Below are 16,255 nucleotides of genomic sequence, written 5' to 3'. Positions count from 1 at the left end.
AGAAGAATGTAAAAATATATTAATTTTTTGTTTTTTTTTTAAAAAAAGATATCTTTGCAAATAATGATTATTTAATTAAATATCTTAAATCATTATTTGCAACGATATTTTTCAGAATATTAAACTATATCGATCGAATCTTTAGAATATAAACATTCTATTCTATTATAGAATGTTAATAGATTCTTATTCTGATAATTATAATATTATTATATATTTTTATAAAGATTTATTTATACCGTTTGGTGTATATTTTGTAAACTCTGTTCTTGTAAAAGGAATACCTAAACGATCGGAAGTCAGTTCCGCTCGCAAACTTGAAAATGCTTTATCGAAATTCGTAATTCTTTCCTCCATCGATGCGTCTCTTGCTTTAACGTTGTTGAGTGCTTTGTCTAGTTTTGCTTCGAGTTCGGCAAAGGTGTCTTCGGCCTCGAGTTTTGCTGTGGTGATGATCTTGTCGATCGAGTGCAACTGCTCCTCTGCCTCGTGAACGACGGTGTTTATTGCCTTGTCGATGGTCTGCTCGATCTCCTCTGCTTCGTGCTTCACCTTCTGGATGGCCTGCTCCATGATGGCACGACCCTTGGTCGCATTGGTTTTGAATCGCTCCAGACAGAACGCCTCTAGCTTACGCGCGACACCAAAGACACTCGATGTAACTTTGGCTTCCTGTTTGAACTGTGTCCACTCTGCATTGCTTGGATCGGGTGTGTAGGTGCACACCTCTTCCAAACCCAAGATGTTAGAGAATGAGAGATTCTTGGTTTTCAAGACCATCGTTTGTGTTTTTGGATCGACAGTTGTCTCCTCGTAGAAGAAACACTCGTTACTACCAACGATTGGCTTCAACCAAGTCGGCATCGAACCTTTACATATAATCAATCTGGTGCATGTCAGCACTCCTGTCTCTGGATCGATTTCCTTTGACAGTAAATCTACACTTAATACATCTGGTCTATCTGGTGTCGGATATTTTCTCCAACTGGCCAACGATATATCAGTCCAAAGATGTCTGTAAAATAACAAAACTAATTGTTAATATAATAAAACAAAAAATAAAAAGAAACAAACTTCATATTTATAATAACACTTACTTATATGTATGATAGATTGTATCGAATAACATTATTATTATATTATGTGTATTATAAATATATTAAAAAAATAAAATTAAAGTAAAATATTTATTGTTATTGACAATAAAAGTGTAGGTAATGATATAGGAAAATAAAGTAATATTAATTAAATAGATAGATCTATGATGGTATTATAAACAAGATAGATATTTATTGAATTGAAAATAGAATAACCCCTAAAATTGCTTATAATCGTACTATTATTATAAAGATAGGTGTTTTAACAAAAGGTAATGATTAGTTGTAAAAAAAAAAACGATTTTTAACACATCAAGTGATAAAATTATTATGATTTAAATATGTTTTATTTATTTGTTTTGTTATTATTATTATTATTATAGTTTAGGTTTTATATTTTAATAGAAACCCATTTACTATATATATTTAATTAATTAATGAAAAAAAAAACAAGAATAGTAACAACTAATGTTTGTTTTGCAGAATCAACAATTGCGATTGAAAAAAAAAAAAAAATAGAACTTAATTTTTTTTTAAAAACAACTCAATTTTAGGTGTTTTCATTGTGTTCAGAATTGGGTGGTGAAAGCGGTAACCACCACTTAATTGTTGCCTTTTTATTTTGTGTTTTTTTCGGTTTTTATTTTTTTATTAATTAATTTAATTTATTGATTTTCAAAGATAATTTATTATCTATATCTATATTTGTATTCATATGTATTATGTATGTCATTATTGTTAGAGATTTCCTCTTTAAAGAGAAAAAGAGATAGTAATAATAATCATAATAGTGATTATAATGATCATCAAACAACAACAACAACAACAGTATTCACTGAGAAACAATCAAATAAAGATAGATCATTTAATAAATCTTTAAAATTAAAAAGAAAGAAATATAAAAATAGATTAAATAAAGAGAGTAACAATAGCAAATCTAAAAAAAATAATAATAATCATACTAAAAAGAAAAGATTACGATGGATAGCTAAATCGATTTTTGATAGATTCGGTAAATCGGGTATTGAAAATCGTTGTCATTACTTGAAATCCAATGGTAGAAGATGTAGAACCTCTATCAATATTAAATCAGCCAGTAGTAATGATATTGCAAATGATAGCAATAACAATAACAATAACAACAACAGCTTGTTGTTATGTAAATATCATGACTCTACAACCAAAGATAAACATAGATGTAGTGGTTTAACAAAGAATTTAGAGTAAGTTATTATAATATAATATAGCGAAATAATAAGATTGGCTAATCCAGTTTCTATTAATTTAAAACAGACAATGTAATCGATTGATAAAAAGATCTTCAAACTATTGTAAGGTTCACGAAAAGATATTTGTAGCTACCTCTACTACACCTTTGGCAATCAATTCGAAAAGTGAACAACAACAAAACCTATTACTGTCACAACTACATCAAAAGACACAACAACAGCGACAACAACAGCAACAACGTCAAATAGATGATGATCAAGAAATACCTTTTGATTTTTCAAATAACAATGAAAAAAGATTGTTAAAATTAAGACAAAAGAGATTGGAATCAAGTAAAAGAAATAATATAAAGTTGAGTGGTAATGGTAGTGGTATTGTTAGCAATAATAATAATAAACAAAATAAAAAGAGAAAAGATAAGCAAAGAACAGATAACAATAATTTGATAAAGAATAAAAGAAAATTCAATAAAGGTTATTATCAACAAAAGAAGAAGAAGGACAATGCTGTAAATGATGACAATGACAAAGAGATTACAAAGAAACAAAAAGTAATACAAGATACACCAGCAACAGCAACAATCACAACTACATCATCAACATTAATGGTGCTAACTAATCTACAACAACCACCAGCAGTTGCGGTGAATGGTAACAAATTCTTTTTTGGAAAAGTTTCGAATCTTCTTGATGATTTAGGTTGGACAACAGATGAAAATGATGATGAATAAACAAATCTATTCAAATAAAGAAAAGATTCTTTCTCAGTGTTTTTTATCTTTAATTTAATTGGGTGTTGATTAGATGTACGCTTTGGATATTACTCTTATATCCCAGCATATAACATCAATGCAACAGAAAATTTTTTTTTTTTTTTTTTAGTAGTTTTTTTATTTTGCCAATTAAATCAGAAGTCTTTACAATACGAAGTAAGAGCTCTTCTGAGCATGCACACAGCACGATGGCGAAAGCTCTAAGCATGTATACATAAGAAAATATCTATATTTTTTTATTTATTAACTAAATATATATATATATGTAACAATTTTTTTTATTTTTATTTATTATTATTATTATTGAACTCAAATAAATAGTAGTACTCTAATGTTTAGCATTCAATATTCCAACTTTGATCAAATAAAAATATGGTAATTTTTAATAAAAAAAAAAGAAAATTTGAAGAATATTAATTTTTGAAACTAATTTAAATTGTATGAATCTTTAGACTGGTATTATGTGAAATATGATGTGGTTTACAATAACTGAAGCTGGCTTCTCATTTCTTCTTTTATTGGTATTTTTTTTTTGAACCGTTTTGTAACTATTTTAGATCAAACTCAATAAATATCCATTATGAATCATTTTAATGATGGAAAGAGATATTAAAACCATTTAATTTAATATTGGTTAATAATTAAAAAATAGTCACCACAAATTTTCTACAGAGAAAAAAATTTTTGTTGATTCTTTTGTGAACAGAACTATTAACCACTTAAATTATATTTACTTTTTTACTTTTTTTTTATGTTTTTTTACTAAAATGGATAAATATCAATACAGTTTTAATAAGTTTAAAAGTAGTTGTTTGTTTATTCTCTCAGAGTATTATCGACCTATTCATAGTTTATCACAATATTGTTTTCAAGAAAATGATATATTATATCAAACTGTTAAGGTAGGTTAGTAAAATCAAAATTAAAATATAAAACGATAGAGTCTTAACTATAAACTTTGTGTTTTTATTAGTTTTTATACGAATACGATAGTTATAGATATGTAAATGATTCAATTGATAATGATAAAAATAAAAAGTTGATAGGAGATCAATTGAAACCTATTGTGTCTGATTTCCTAAAGAATCACAAACTATCGCTTCCAGACTTTTCTTTTAAGGATGTGTTTTTAAATAACAAATTTCTATTTGAAGATGATCGACTCATTGACTACCTAAAGTCAATGTGCGATCACTCCGATATAGCTAATCTCATTGTGATTTCATTGCTCCAATCGGATTGCCAAGATATTATCTATTTAAATACACAAATGTCCAAGTTTAATAGTTGGTTCGACATTGAATCGCGTGTCATCGACTTGTTAAACAATACGATCATTCCAATAGCATCGCCACCCATCGCAATACTTTCGATTGTAAATATCAATCCAACAAGAATCAATGAATTATCAAAACACTATAGAATAATATTTCAGTATGTATTCATAATGAATATAATCTATAATCTAATAACAAGCACTTTACAAATATTAATAATAACTCTTTGTTTTTTAACCTTTCCAGGTATCTCATCAATCCACATGTTGATTCCACTGGCGCATCTCAATATAACCTTATTTCGTTTGCCAAATACTTTAGTTATTTCAAAGAGTATTATGATGCAGATGTCAGCCTGAAAACGCAGGAGAATGTAGAACTGTTAAAATCAAAGTTGAAATATTTAGATTCAGTTTTCCTAGTTCCAAAAGTTAAGCAATCTTTTCAATCATTATATTCATTGTTAAGTGGATTTATCAAGTCAGAGCTTGAGCTTTTTACACTTTCCAGTTCATCGATTGAAGTGGAGTCTGCATTGAAATTGTTTGAATCTTTCAGTGACGATATATTTCAAATGCCCGAATTCCATACTTCGATTCAGAAGATGTTACCGTTCAACAAAGAGCAATCACTGTTGGTTTTGGATATGTACCGATCGAGAGCATTGATATTGCCGGTGCAATTCTATAGCTTTATCTTGGGGCTCTACAATAACACCAAAATTAAAGTTATCGTGGAAAGCCCTCTTCAACTCGATTGCTTGATCTATCTCTGGAGTATTGAGAGAGATGCCAATCTACAAAGAAACATTGTAAAAGCTATTTTCGAATCACTCCATTTAAGGGTCAATACACAACATATTATATCTATATTCAAGTCACATCATCAAATATTTTCAGAGTATGATTACAAGGTTTTAGTGAAAGAACATCTCCATTTCCTCCAATCGGTTGCACCCTACATCCAATGGTCTACAATGCAATCGATCTTCAAACAGTATGAATGGGATCAATTATTATCCTCTGATTTTGCCGATATCATCATGTTGACTAGTTCGCCAAGAGAGACTATCAACGAATTTATTTTATTCAGGAGAAAACAATTGCGTTCAAATAATTCACATTATACATTAGTTATCGCAAAGGAAACACAATTCCTTTTGGAAACAGACAATCTCGAATTCCTATCTTTATATTTGGAACAATTGCTTCGTGGAAGTTATGAGTTGGCCTTGCTTTCAACCCAAAGAAGATTATGTATTGATCAGCTCATTGAAAGACTATATCAGCACAAACCAGAGTCTGCCAACATAATCAACCATCTCATAAGATCCCATCCAATGTCCAATATTCTAAAAGGAATCAGAGAGTTCAAACCTTATTTCTCTCTACATTCAGATGATAATAATTCAAATTCAACTACATCATCAACAAATCCAACATTAAGTACATTTATTTTAAAAGAAATATTCAAATATTTGATCTTGGATAAGAATCCCAAATCAAGATCAATTGTTTCAATGTCAACGATATCAAGTCAAATTCACGGCATTGTTTCTTCTATTTTATCAAACTATCCCTTGAGAACCATTAGCATAGTGTTGCCCGTTCCGATTGGATCAAAATATTGTTTGTTGAAGAATGCACCATTACATTTGACATCTCGAGAAATCCAATTCATTCCCTATGATCATATGCATTCTTGCCTTCAAAAACTGGAATCATATGTACAATACTTTGGATTTATCGATGCAAAGAATAGAGGTAGCGATAAATATTACTACTATCTTGCGAATTCAACTAAAATCAAACACTTGGCTTTCAGAGAGGTACGTTCCTGTAGAGCAGAATCCGACTCAGAAGCTAATACGAACATTCTTGTTTTCGACAGTGGAATTGTAGATGAAAAGATAATGTTAGACAGCAGTTTATTCACTCTTAAGGAGTGTAGGGATTACTATCCAGATGTTGAAGGAAATAGAAATATCATCTTGAGCGATCACGAGGAACAAAGTCATCATATGAATGTATTTCTTCAACATTTTGATAATGATCAACTCCAATCTATTAATTTCGTTGGTAGAAATTTCAAATCTCTCAGTAACTTCCGATATGAAACCGAATCATTGGTTCATCATACATTCTCCATTCTTTCAAAACTCAAACAAAAGAAGCCATTTATCGACATTAGCTTTACTGTGCCACCAGGTGTATCTGTTCGTCTAGGATTCTGCAGAGATTATGAAGAAGATCAAGAACAAGAACAGGAAGTATTAGATGACGAACCTGTCATTCCCAAAGAAGACTATCTACTGATAACAAAGTTCAAATACGATCAATATCTTACCCATACTGGATGTTGGCCAATCGAACTGAAGAATCTTACAAAGTTTGTTACCAGCTTTCATGACCATGGCCAAAGAAGTTTAGTTCGTTTAATTGAAAGATCTCCGAATCTCTATTATATTAAAATCAAAGGTAGTCTCAATGCCAATCACTTTGAATTCATCAAGAGCCAACCGACTATCAAAAAGCTTGCTTTCAAACTTCCAATTAAAACTAATAGTTTTAAAGCTCGCAACTTTCCATTACCGATCACCTTGGAGCAGATCAACTTGATATTTTCAACATTGGAACAAGCTGAGTATCACTCTATTCGTTGTGTTAAACTATTTATATTGAGTAATGCTAAATATCACTATCCACTAATCAACCGATATCAACTCAATAGAAATTTAATCAATCTCTTTCAATTTAAACCTATAAATGAATCTCAATTTAAATTCATAAGATAGCTATCATTATTATTTATTATTATTTGATTTAATGTTAATAACGATAATATTATCTTTTTAAAATACTAGAATATGAATTATAGATAGATAAAATTTATATTTTTAAAACATTTTAATTATTCATCTTTTATTTAATTTTATTTTGTTTATATTATTTGTTGAAAATCTATTTTTGGTCTAATATGTTTGCACAATTTGTTCTGAGTGATGGGTCATCTTGGAGAATTTGTTCCCATTTGTTGTTGTCAAATGAGAACACATAATTTTGATTTTTTCCTTGGATTGAATAAATATAATAACTGTGTGTTTTTCTAGCTGCGTGTCACCACATGTTTTGAATGAAGAAATATGTGTTTAGCTGAAATTTGTTAGAATACATTTCCAGCTGGACGTATATATGAGCGAACTTTTTTTATTTTTTAAAACAATTTATCTTTTCCTTATAAATGTGGTATTTAATTTTTCAACCACCACCTGTGGTTGGGTGTTACTGATTAAAACGTGAATACTAGAGCAAGTTGATTTAAATGGAAATGTATCACATTTTTGTTTTATTTAACCACCTTTAGTTGTGTATTTAAATCTATAGAGCAACAGGTGGTAGTATTCAACGTTTTAATTAGTAACACCCCACCACATTTAGTTGGTATTTCCATTGTTCAATAGATTTAAATACACCACTACATGTGGTGGTCGAAAAATTAAATAACACATTTATAAGGAAACACCTGTATGAGATTAAGTTGTGTTAAAAAATAAAAAATTTCGCTCACATGGACGAATAGATATCTGATGAATTAGTTGTAGTGTAATAAATAATGCAATATGCTAATAAACTGATAAGATTTTCACTAATAAAATAAAATAAATACTGAATTAAGATAAATCTTATCATATTTGTTAATCTTTAATGGTGGTCAATTTTACTAATTCACTATTGAAAACCCCTCTGCTAATTCCTTTATTTGGCAAGAATTTAACAAATTTGTCGTGATTATCATTAGTTCTGTGAACATATCACGAGTTGTTAATTTTTATATTTAGCTTTTTTAAAATATAAATTCTACGTTGGTAACTAAAATTCTTCTTAATAAGATTATTTTGTCGGTTAACAAAAAATTAGACACCATACAAGTTTTCAAATAAATAGAGCACTCTTTCATGGTATCTATAGAAATTTTTGATCAGAAGTTAATTTCAAACTAAATATGTTCAAATCTATGAAGGTAGAGATATAATGACTAAATTTAGATACTAATTTAGCTCAATATTAGTGAGGATTAATAAATGTTTATTTGTATATATTTCTTTTTAGGGTTTAAACCAATTTTTTTATGGATTATTCTTTCACAATATATATTATTTTTTTTGAAAATGTCTCTCTACCTCAGATTGACTCTTATATTTTGATTTTATAAATACCTAGCTTCAATCAAAAATAAATAATAGATTTCTTAATTTTAAATAATTATTCTATAAAAGATCGATCTGTAATTAATATTTACTAAAATATAAGTTTTCATTTAACTCGATTATATTATCATGGATTTTAATTTTTCATCGGATAATGATGTTGCAGTAGTTGGAATAGGTTTACGTTTTCCAGGAAATGTAAATTCACCACAACAATTTTGGGAGGCTTTGGAAAAATCATTTGATGGAATCATGAAAGTTCCAAAAGAAAGATGGTCAGATACTTACGTCCAACATCAATTGATTTCAACCGAAAATGCTGGTTTGTTAGACCTCGAAGAATGGAAAAAGTTTGATCCATTATTCTTTGAAATATCACCAAAAGATGCAGTTGTTCTTGATCCACAAGAAAGAATGATGCTCACTCTTGCTTATGAAGCTTTGGAAGATGCTCAAATCCCAGTGAGATCTCTTCGTCAATCGAATACTGGTGTATTTGTTGGTATTTCAATCGTTGATTATTCCCAACTCCAAGCCAATTATTGTCAACTCGATCCAAGCCCAAAAGTTTTATGTGACTTCTTGACACATTCTGTGATTGCAAATCGAGTTTCATATTGTTTCGATTTCAGAGGTCCATCGATGTGTGTCGATACTGCATGTTCATCATCATTAACCTCAACAGATCTTGCAATCAAATACATTCAAGATGGTGAATGTGATATTGCATTATCATGTGGAACAAATGCAATTTTTGATCCAAATACTTCAAGATTATATAATAATCTTGGGGTTCTTGGAGAACATTGTCGTCCATTTGATCAAGATGCAAATGGATTTGTTCGAGGTGAAGGATGTGGTGTTGTTGTTTTGAAGAAACTTTCATTGGCTGAAAGAGATGGAAATCGAATCTATGCAGTCATAAAAGGAAGAGGTGTTAATGCTGATGGTCATTGTAATAAAGATACAATGTCAACACCATCAAATACAATTCAATCTCAAAATATCAAACAAACACTTCAAAGATCAAATATTGATGCTTCACAAATCTATTATGTTGAAGCACATTCAACTGGAACTGTTGTTGGTGATCCAATTGAAGTGAATGCATTGATTGATGTATTCTCTTCAAATCATTCACCAGAAAGACCATTGAAAATTGGATCTGTTAAATCAAATATTGGACATCTTGAAAGTGCTGCTGGAATAGCGTCACTCATCAAAGTATCACTGATGTTGAAGAATCGTAAACTTGTTCCAACAATCAAATTATCAAATTTGAATTCAAAGATTCCATTCAAACAATCGAATATTCAAGTTATCACTCAAATTGAAGATCTTCCAAAAGATCAATTGATTATGATGGGAATCAATTCATTTGGAATTGGTGGATCAAATAGTCATCTCATTCTTCAAGAATATAAACATTCACATAATCATTGGTAAGTAAGAAATTTAAAATGTAAAATTTAATAAACTAACACCTAAAATTCAGTACAAAAAATGATACAAACATTTCAGAGAAAGAGAGAGATAAATATTATTTGATTCCAATCAGTGCAAATTCATCAACATCAAATGATAAATATTTTGAATCAATAAAAGAATATCAAGATAGAATATCATTGAAAGAATTTGCACTTTATCAATCATTGACAAAATCATTCCATTATCAAAGAAGAGTGATCATTGCAAAAGATTGGAATGATTTCAATTCAAAATCAATTGAGATTAATGGTCAGTCGACAATCAAAGATTCAATTGGAAAGAAATTGATTTTTGTATTTTGTGGACAAGGACCACAATGGAATCAAATGGGAATGAATCTTTATGAGAATGAACCAATATTCAAATCAACAGTTGATGAATTAGATTCATTACTCAAAGAATATTCTGGATATAGTCTCATTGAAAAGATGAATCAAATTCCAAATGAATCAAATGATATTCACAAACCAATTATTGCACAACCTGCATTATTCTTATTCCAAGTTGCATTGGTTGAACTTTATCGTCATTTTGGATTGAATCCATCAATTGTTTTTGGTCATAGGTATGTTTTTATATTTATTTAAAGTTATAAGAATACTTATTAAATTTAAAAAACTATTTTAGTTTTGGAGATATCACATCTGCATATATTTCTGGAAATTTGACATTATCAGATGCAATCAAAGTTGTTCATTTGAGAGCATCATTCCAAAATGAAACAATTGGATCTGGAAGAATGTTAGTTGTTGGAATCAGTTCTGATCAATTCATCAATACTTATCAAAATCAATTTCGAAATCTTGAGATTGCATGTTATAACTCTGATAATTCAATTGTAATCACTGGAAACAATAATGATTTGAATGAATTCGCAAAACAATTGAAACAATCAGATATCTATCACACATTCCTCAGAACACCATGTTCATTCCACTCATCACATCAAGAAGTTATCAAAGATAAAGTTATCAATGAAATCAATGATTTGAAATCAAATCAATCAACGATTCCATGGTATTCAACAGTAACTGGTGATTTGAAATCAGACGGAATAGATTCTCAATATATTTATGAAAATATCAGAAATCCAGTATATTTCAAGAAGACATTGGATTCAATTGTCAGAGATCTCAAAGATGATTTGAAAGATTATGTTTTCATTGAAATATCACCACATCCAACATTATCTGGATTGATAACACAAACAATTCCATCTGCAAACGTGATTTCACCAATTCAAAGAAACAAAGATGAACAATTATTATTCAAATCATCATTGGCAACACTTCATTGTATTGGTGTCAATTGATTTCAAATCACAATTCAATCAATTTGATATTTCAAATCCAATTTGGAGAGATAATGTTTCAATTCTTCCTCGATATCAATGGGATTCTGATATCTATTGGAGAGAAACTCATTTTTCAAGATCGAAAAGATTGAATGGACCATCAACTTCAATTCTTGGAAGAAGATCAGTTTTCAATGGAAATGAATGCTATCTCTCAGATATTGATATTGGAAGCAAACCATTTGAATATTTGAAAGATCATCAAGTGAAAGATCGTCCAATTCTTCCAGGTGCTGCATATGTTGAAGCAATCATTGAAATATTCCAATCGAAACAACAAGATATTCTCATTGATAGATTGGAATTCATCAAACCATTCTTTTTCAATCAAAATGGTCAATCTCAAAAATTGATGACAAATATTGAAAAGATTTCAAAATTTGAATATTCAATCGATTTCTTCAACAAGAATTCTGAATATTATGATTTAGAAGATGAATGGTTCCAATCTGCAAAATCATCAGTTACTCTTCTTCAAAATGCAAACAATCAAATTATTGATATTGAATCATTCAAGAATCAATGTAATTTGACAACATTCACACAAGAAGAATTATACAAGAAGACTCTCAGACTTGGATTGAGATATGGACCTGCATTCCAACATATTAAATCGATTTCGATTGGAAATCAAATGTCATTTGCAGTTTTACAAACGAAATCAACATCAAATACACCTTCAAAGATTCTCAATTCCACATTGATTGATAATTGTGCTCATGGACTGATTGGTATTATTGATGATAGAAGACACTTTATTTTCAAATCAATTGATGAAATGAGAATCAATTATCAAATTGTTCAAGAATTGGAATCAAATCCACCAGATCAATTATTTTTGTTAACCAAAGTTGTTGAAATCAAAAATTATGAATGTATTGGAAATTGTTTACTTATTCATCCAAATGGTCAATTGATTTTAGAAATGAAAAGATTCACAGTTGGAACAAATGAAAGATTGAAAATGAACAAAATCAAATATCCAAATGATGAACTTTTTGAAACATTCTATCAATTAAAAGAATCTCAACTTTCAAATCCAAATGAAATCATTCCATCTCCTCTCATTGAAGATTCAATGATTTCTCTCAAAGTCAATGAATATAGACCAGATGCAATTAAGATAATCTTTTCAATGTTTTCAAAGAATATTCCAGAATTCAATCTTGATGAAGTTTTAAATCAATCAATTGAAGAATCAATGATCAGGTTCAAATTCATTTCAAATGAAACAAATATCAAATTATTCTCAAGAATGATTGAAATTTTGAAAGATGGTAAAGAATTTTTACAGTCATGTAATCTAACAGATTTAAAGATAATCAATGATGATCCCTCATTATTTGAAATTGTTGATAAAGGAGTTCAATTAATAATTGAAACATTGCGTGGAAATGATGAATATGGTCAACAATTATTCAAAGATGGTGTTATTTTGAATCTATACAAAGCTCCATTCATTCAATATTATTTCAAACAAACATCATTCATTGCAGTGGAATCTATTTCAAAATCAATCAAACAATCAAATTCAAAGAGAATCATCAAGATTCTTGAAATTGGAGGTGGAACTGGAACAGTAACAGACTATTTGATTCCACAACTTGATGAAATGTTATATTCTCTTGGTGATCAGAATCAAGTTGAAGTTGTTTATACATTCTCTGATGTTTCATCATTCTTTGTGAATCCAATGAAAGATAAATATTCAAATCAATTCAAATTCAAATCAAATTTGAAAATGAAATTCAAAGTTATCGATTTGGATCAAGATTTAGTTGATCAAGGACTTTTAAAATCATCATATGATATGATTGTAATGTCTTTGGTTATTCATGTTTGTCCAAATATCAGATCTCCAATTTCAAATTGTAATCAAATTCTTTCACCAAATGGAATACTATTATTTGCAGAACCTGCTTATAAAAATATCTTCCCTGAAATGCTATTTGGTGGATTCAAACAATATTGGAGTTATAATGATGATATTCGTGATCATTGTGCACTTAAACCAAATCAATGGGTTGAATTACTTTCTGAAGATGATCAATTCAAGAATATCAGAATTTATGGACCAAATGATTCAAATGGAAATCAACTTTCACCAGATGAGGCAATGATATTCATTATTCATTGTCAAAAACCATTGATTGAAAAACTCAAGATCAATTATATTCAACAATTATCTATCATCATTGAAGAAAATCAAACAATTCCAATTGAATATTTTGAAATATATTCTGAACAATCGATATCATTGATTAAAACAAATGAAATTGAATTTAAATCAGATATTCTTAAAAATTCAACAAATATTCTCTTCCTTCCAACAATTGAACATCAATCAATTGATAAATATCAACAAACAATGTTTTCATTAGTTGAATTATTACAAATGTTCACATATCAAGAGAATCAACCTAGAATCACAGTTGTCATCAAAGATAATGAATCATCAAATTATTTATCAAACTCAATTATTGGACTTTTAAATACTGCATTTGTTGATCATCGTGAATTGGATTTATTGATCATCAGTATTGATTCACCATTGAAAATTGAATATGTTCATTCAATAATGCAATTATCACAAAATAAAGAATCACTTGGCGAACTTCATTATGGTATCATCAACAATCATATAATGGTATATAGAGATTTCAATATCAAAGATGATATTTTAAAATACTCAAATTCATATGAAACAAATATTGAAAATATATCAACTTTGGCAAATTTGAATCTTGATTTCAAACTCAGAAACAGAAGAGAATTGAAACCAAATGAAATAGAATTTGAAATCAAATCTGTTGGTTTGAATTTCAAAGACTATTTATATAACCATCAATTACTTCCACAAGAATTGATGACAGGTGGTGATATTTATCATCCACCTTTTGGAATAGAATCGTCAGGTCTTGTTTCAAGATTGGGATCAGATGTGAACGATTTCAAAGTTGGTGATCAAGTTATTGGATTTCATACAGTTAATTCATTAGCCTCACATTCAATAAATGATCAAAAATTCTTTATTCCAAAACCAAAAGAACTTTCTCATAATGAATGTGCCTCAATTCCAGTTATATATCCATCAGTGTATCATTCATTGTTTGAAGTTTGTAATTTCAATTCAGAGAAAGATACAATTTTAATTCATGGTGCAACTGGTGGTGTTGGAATTGCGGCAATGAATGTGATGAGAATGTTGAAATGTAAACGAGTTTATGCAACTGCTGGATCTCAAGAAAAGATTGATTATCTCAAATCTAATTATTCAGATATTCTAATTGATGTTTTCAATTCATATTCAAATGAATTTGCAGATAAAATCAAACAACAATGTAAAGGTATTGATGTTCTTATCAATACTTTACCTGTTGAATTTATGAAAGAGAATTTCAAATCAATGGCACCTTATGGAAGAATTGCTGATTTGGTTGTCACTCATATCATCAATGATAATAAATTTAGATATGGTCAATTCAGATATGATGTCAAATACAGTTCTGTTGATATACAATATTTATTTAAACATAGAATTCATTATAGTAAAAATTTAATTAAAACTATATTGAATGATATAACAAGTGGCAGACTTCAATTGACACCAATCAAAGTATTTGATGTCTCTGAAACAAAAGAATCTTTCAATTTTATGAAATTAAGAAGACAAATTGGTAAAATTGTTATTGACTGTTCAAATATTCAACAATCAATTCTAAAATCATTGATTGAATCAAAAGATAGAAAACCATTACCAAAGATTGATTTCAAACTTGATATCTCGAATACAATCATTGTCACTGGTCAAAGTGGATTATCTCTTGAATTGGTTCCATGGCTTGCAAAACATACAAATGCATCTGATATTGTTGTTCTTTCAAAATCAAAATTGAACAATCGATTGAATCATATCATTAATTCAACGAAATCAACAAGAATTCATTTCTATCAAACTGATATCACTGATATCAATGAATTGAAATCAAGAATTGAATCAATTTCAAATTCAATGCCATCAATTGAATCAATATTCCATCTTGCAATCATTCTTGAATCATTCCCAATCAATGAAGTGACATTCGATAATATCAAGAAAGTTCATGATCCAAAAGTTGTTGGAGCACATAATCTTCACACAATATCAATTGATTTAAGATTACCATTGAAACAATTCATTGTATTCTCATCAATATCTGGATATAGTGGAGAAGCATCACAACCATCATACAATTCAGCATGTCTTGCAGTTGATGCATTGTGTAAATATCGAAACAATATTCTTGGATTGAAATCGAAATCAATCAGATTAGGTCCAATTCTTGGTGAAGGAACTGTTGCTGAATCTGCTGGAATCCAAGAATTCTTCATTTCAAGAGGAGTTTATCCAGTTCCACTTTCAAAATTCTTTGGAGGACTTGAAGTTATTCTTTCTCAACCTCTTTATTGTACTCCAATTATTACCAATATAACTTCTGTTCGTAACTATGAATTCCATGCTCATAGCCAAAATAGAATTGATCATTTGGTATTTGGAGAAACTGGAAAATTAAACACATCTAAGAATTATGATCCACTTGAAACACTTTTGGAAGGTCTTTCCTCATTACTTTCAATACCAAAACAAAAACTGGACGCCGAGACACCACTCAAGAATTTTGGAGTCGATTCATTGATGACAGTTCAAGTTAAATTCTTTATAGATACGAACATTGAACAAGATTTGTTCACAATTTCACAAATTCCTAATTTGACAATTGGTAGTATTATTACAGTAATAAATCGCAGAAATTTAAAGAAATAAATAAAAATTAAGAAATTTATCTGATC

At 29.0% G+C, this 16,255-nt stretch overlaps 4 protein-coding genes across 4 annotated transcripts; 3 read left to right on the top strand and 1 right to left on the bottom strand.

The window, feature by feature from the left end:
- Window positions 1-219: 219 nt before the first annotated feature.
- Window positions 220-1,129, bottom strand: slmo (slowmo family protein; the record flags this gene model as incomplete). Its single annotated transcript, XM_020575134.1, has 2 exons — window positions 220-1,015; window positions 1,098-1,129. 2 exons carry the CDS (start codon window positions 1,127-1,129, stop codon window positions 220-222), a joined length of 828 nt encoding a protein of 275 aa, XP_020434654.1.
- A 694-nt stretch (window positions 1,130-1,823) lies between these two features.
- PPL_04224 (uncharacterized protein) lies at window positions 1,824-3,057 on the top strand (the record flags this gene model as incomplete). Its single annotated transcript, XM_020575133.1, has 2 exons — window positions 1,824-2,320; window positions 2,391-3,057. The coding sequence occupies 2 exons, from the start codon at window positions 1,824-1,826 to the stop codon at window positions 3,055-3,057; spliced, it is 1,164 nt and encodes a 387-aa protein (XP_020434653.1).
- Window positions 3,058-3,471: 414 nt separating this feature from the next.
- On the top strand, window positions 3,472-7,170 carry PPL_04223 (uncharacterized protein; the record flags this gene model as incomplete). The annotated part of the gene is made up of 4 exons (XM_020575132.1): window positions 3,472-3,474; window positions 4,073-4,533; window positions 4,623-5,187; window positions 5,254-7,170. 4 exons carry the CDS (start codon window positions 3,472-3,474, stop codon window positions 7,168-7,170), a joined length of 2,946 nt encoding a protein of 981 aa, XP_020434652.1.
- Window positions 7,171-8,712: 1,542 nt separating this feature from the next.
- pks28 (putative polyketide synthase) lies at window positions 8,713-16,229 on the top strand (the record flags this gene model as incomplete). Its single annotated transcript, XM_020575131.1, has 4 exons — window positions 8,713-10,025; window positions 10,079-10,636; window positions 10,699-11,366; window positions 11,434-16,229. 4 exons carry the CDS (start codon window positions 8,713-8,715, stop codon window positions 16,227-16,229), a joined length of 7,335 nt encoding a protein of 2,444 aa, XP_020434651.1.
- Window positions 16,230-16,255: the final 26 nt, after the last annotated feature.

Source organism: Heterostelium album, assembly GCF_000004825.1.
Source record: "Heterostelium album PN500 unplaced genomic scaffold PPL_contig9, whole genome shotgun sequence".
Lineage (NCBI taxonomy): Eukaryota > Evosea > Eumycetozoa > Acytosteliales > Acytosteliaceae > Heterostelium > Heterostelium album.
This window is presented reverse-complemented; position numbering and strand designations above follow the sequence as displayed.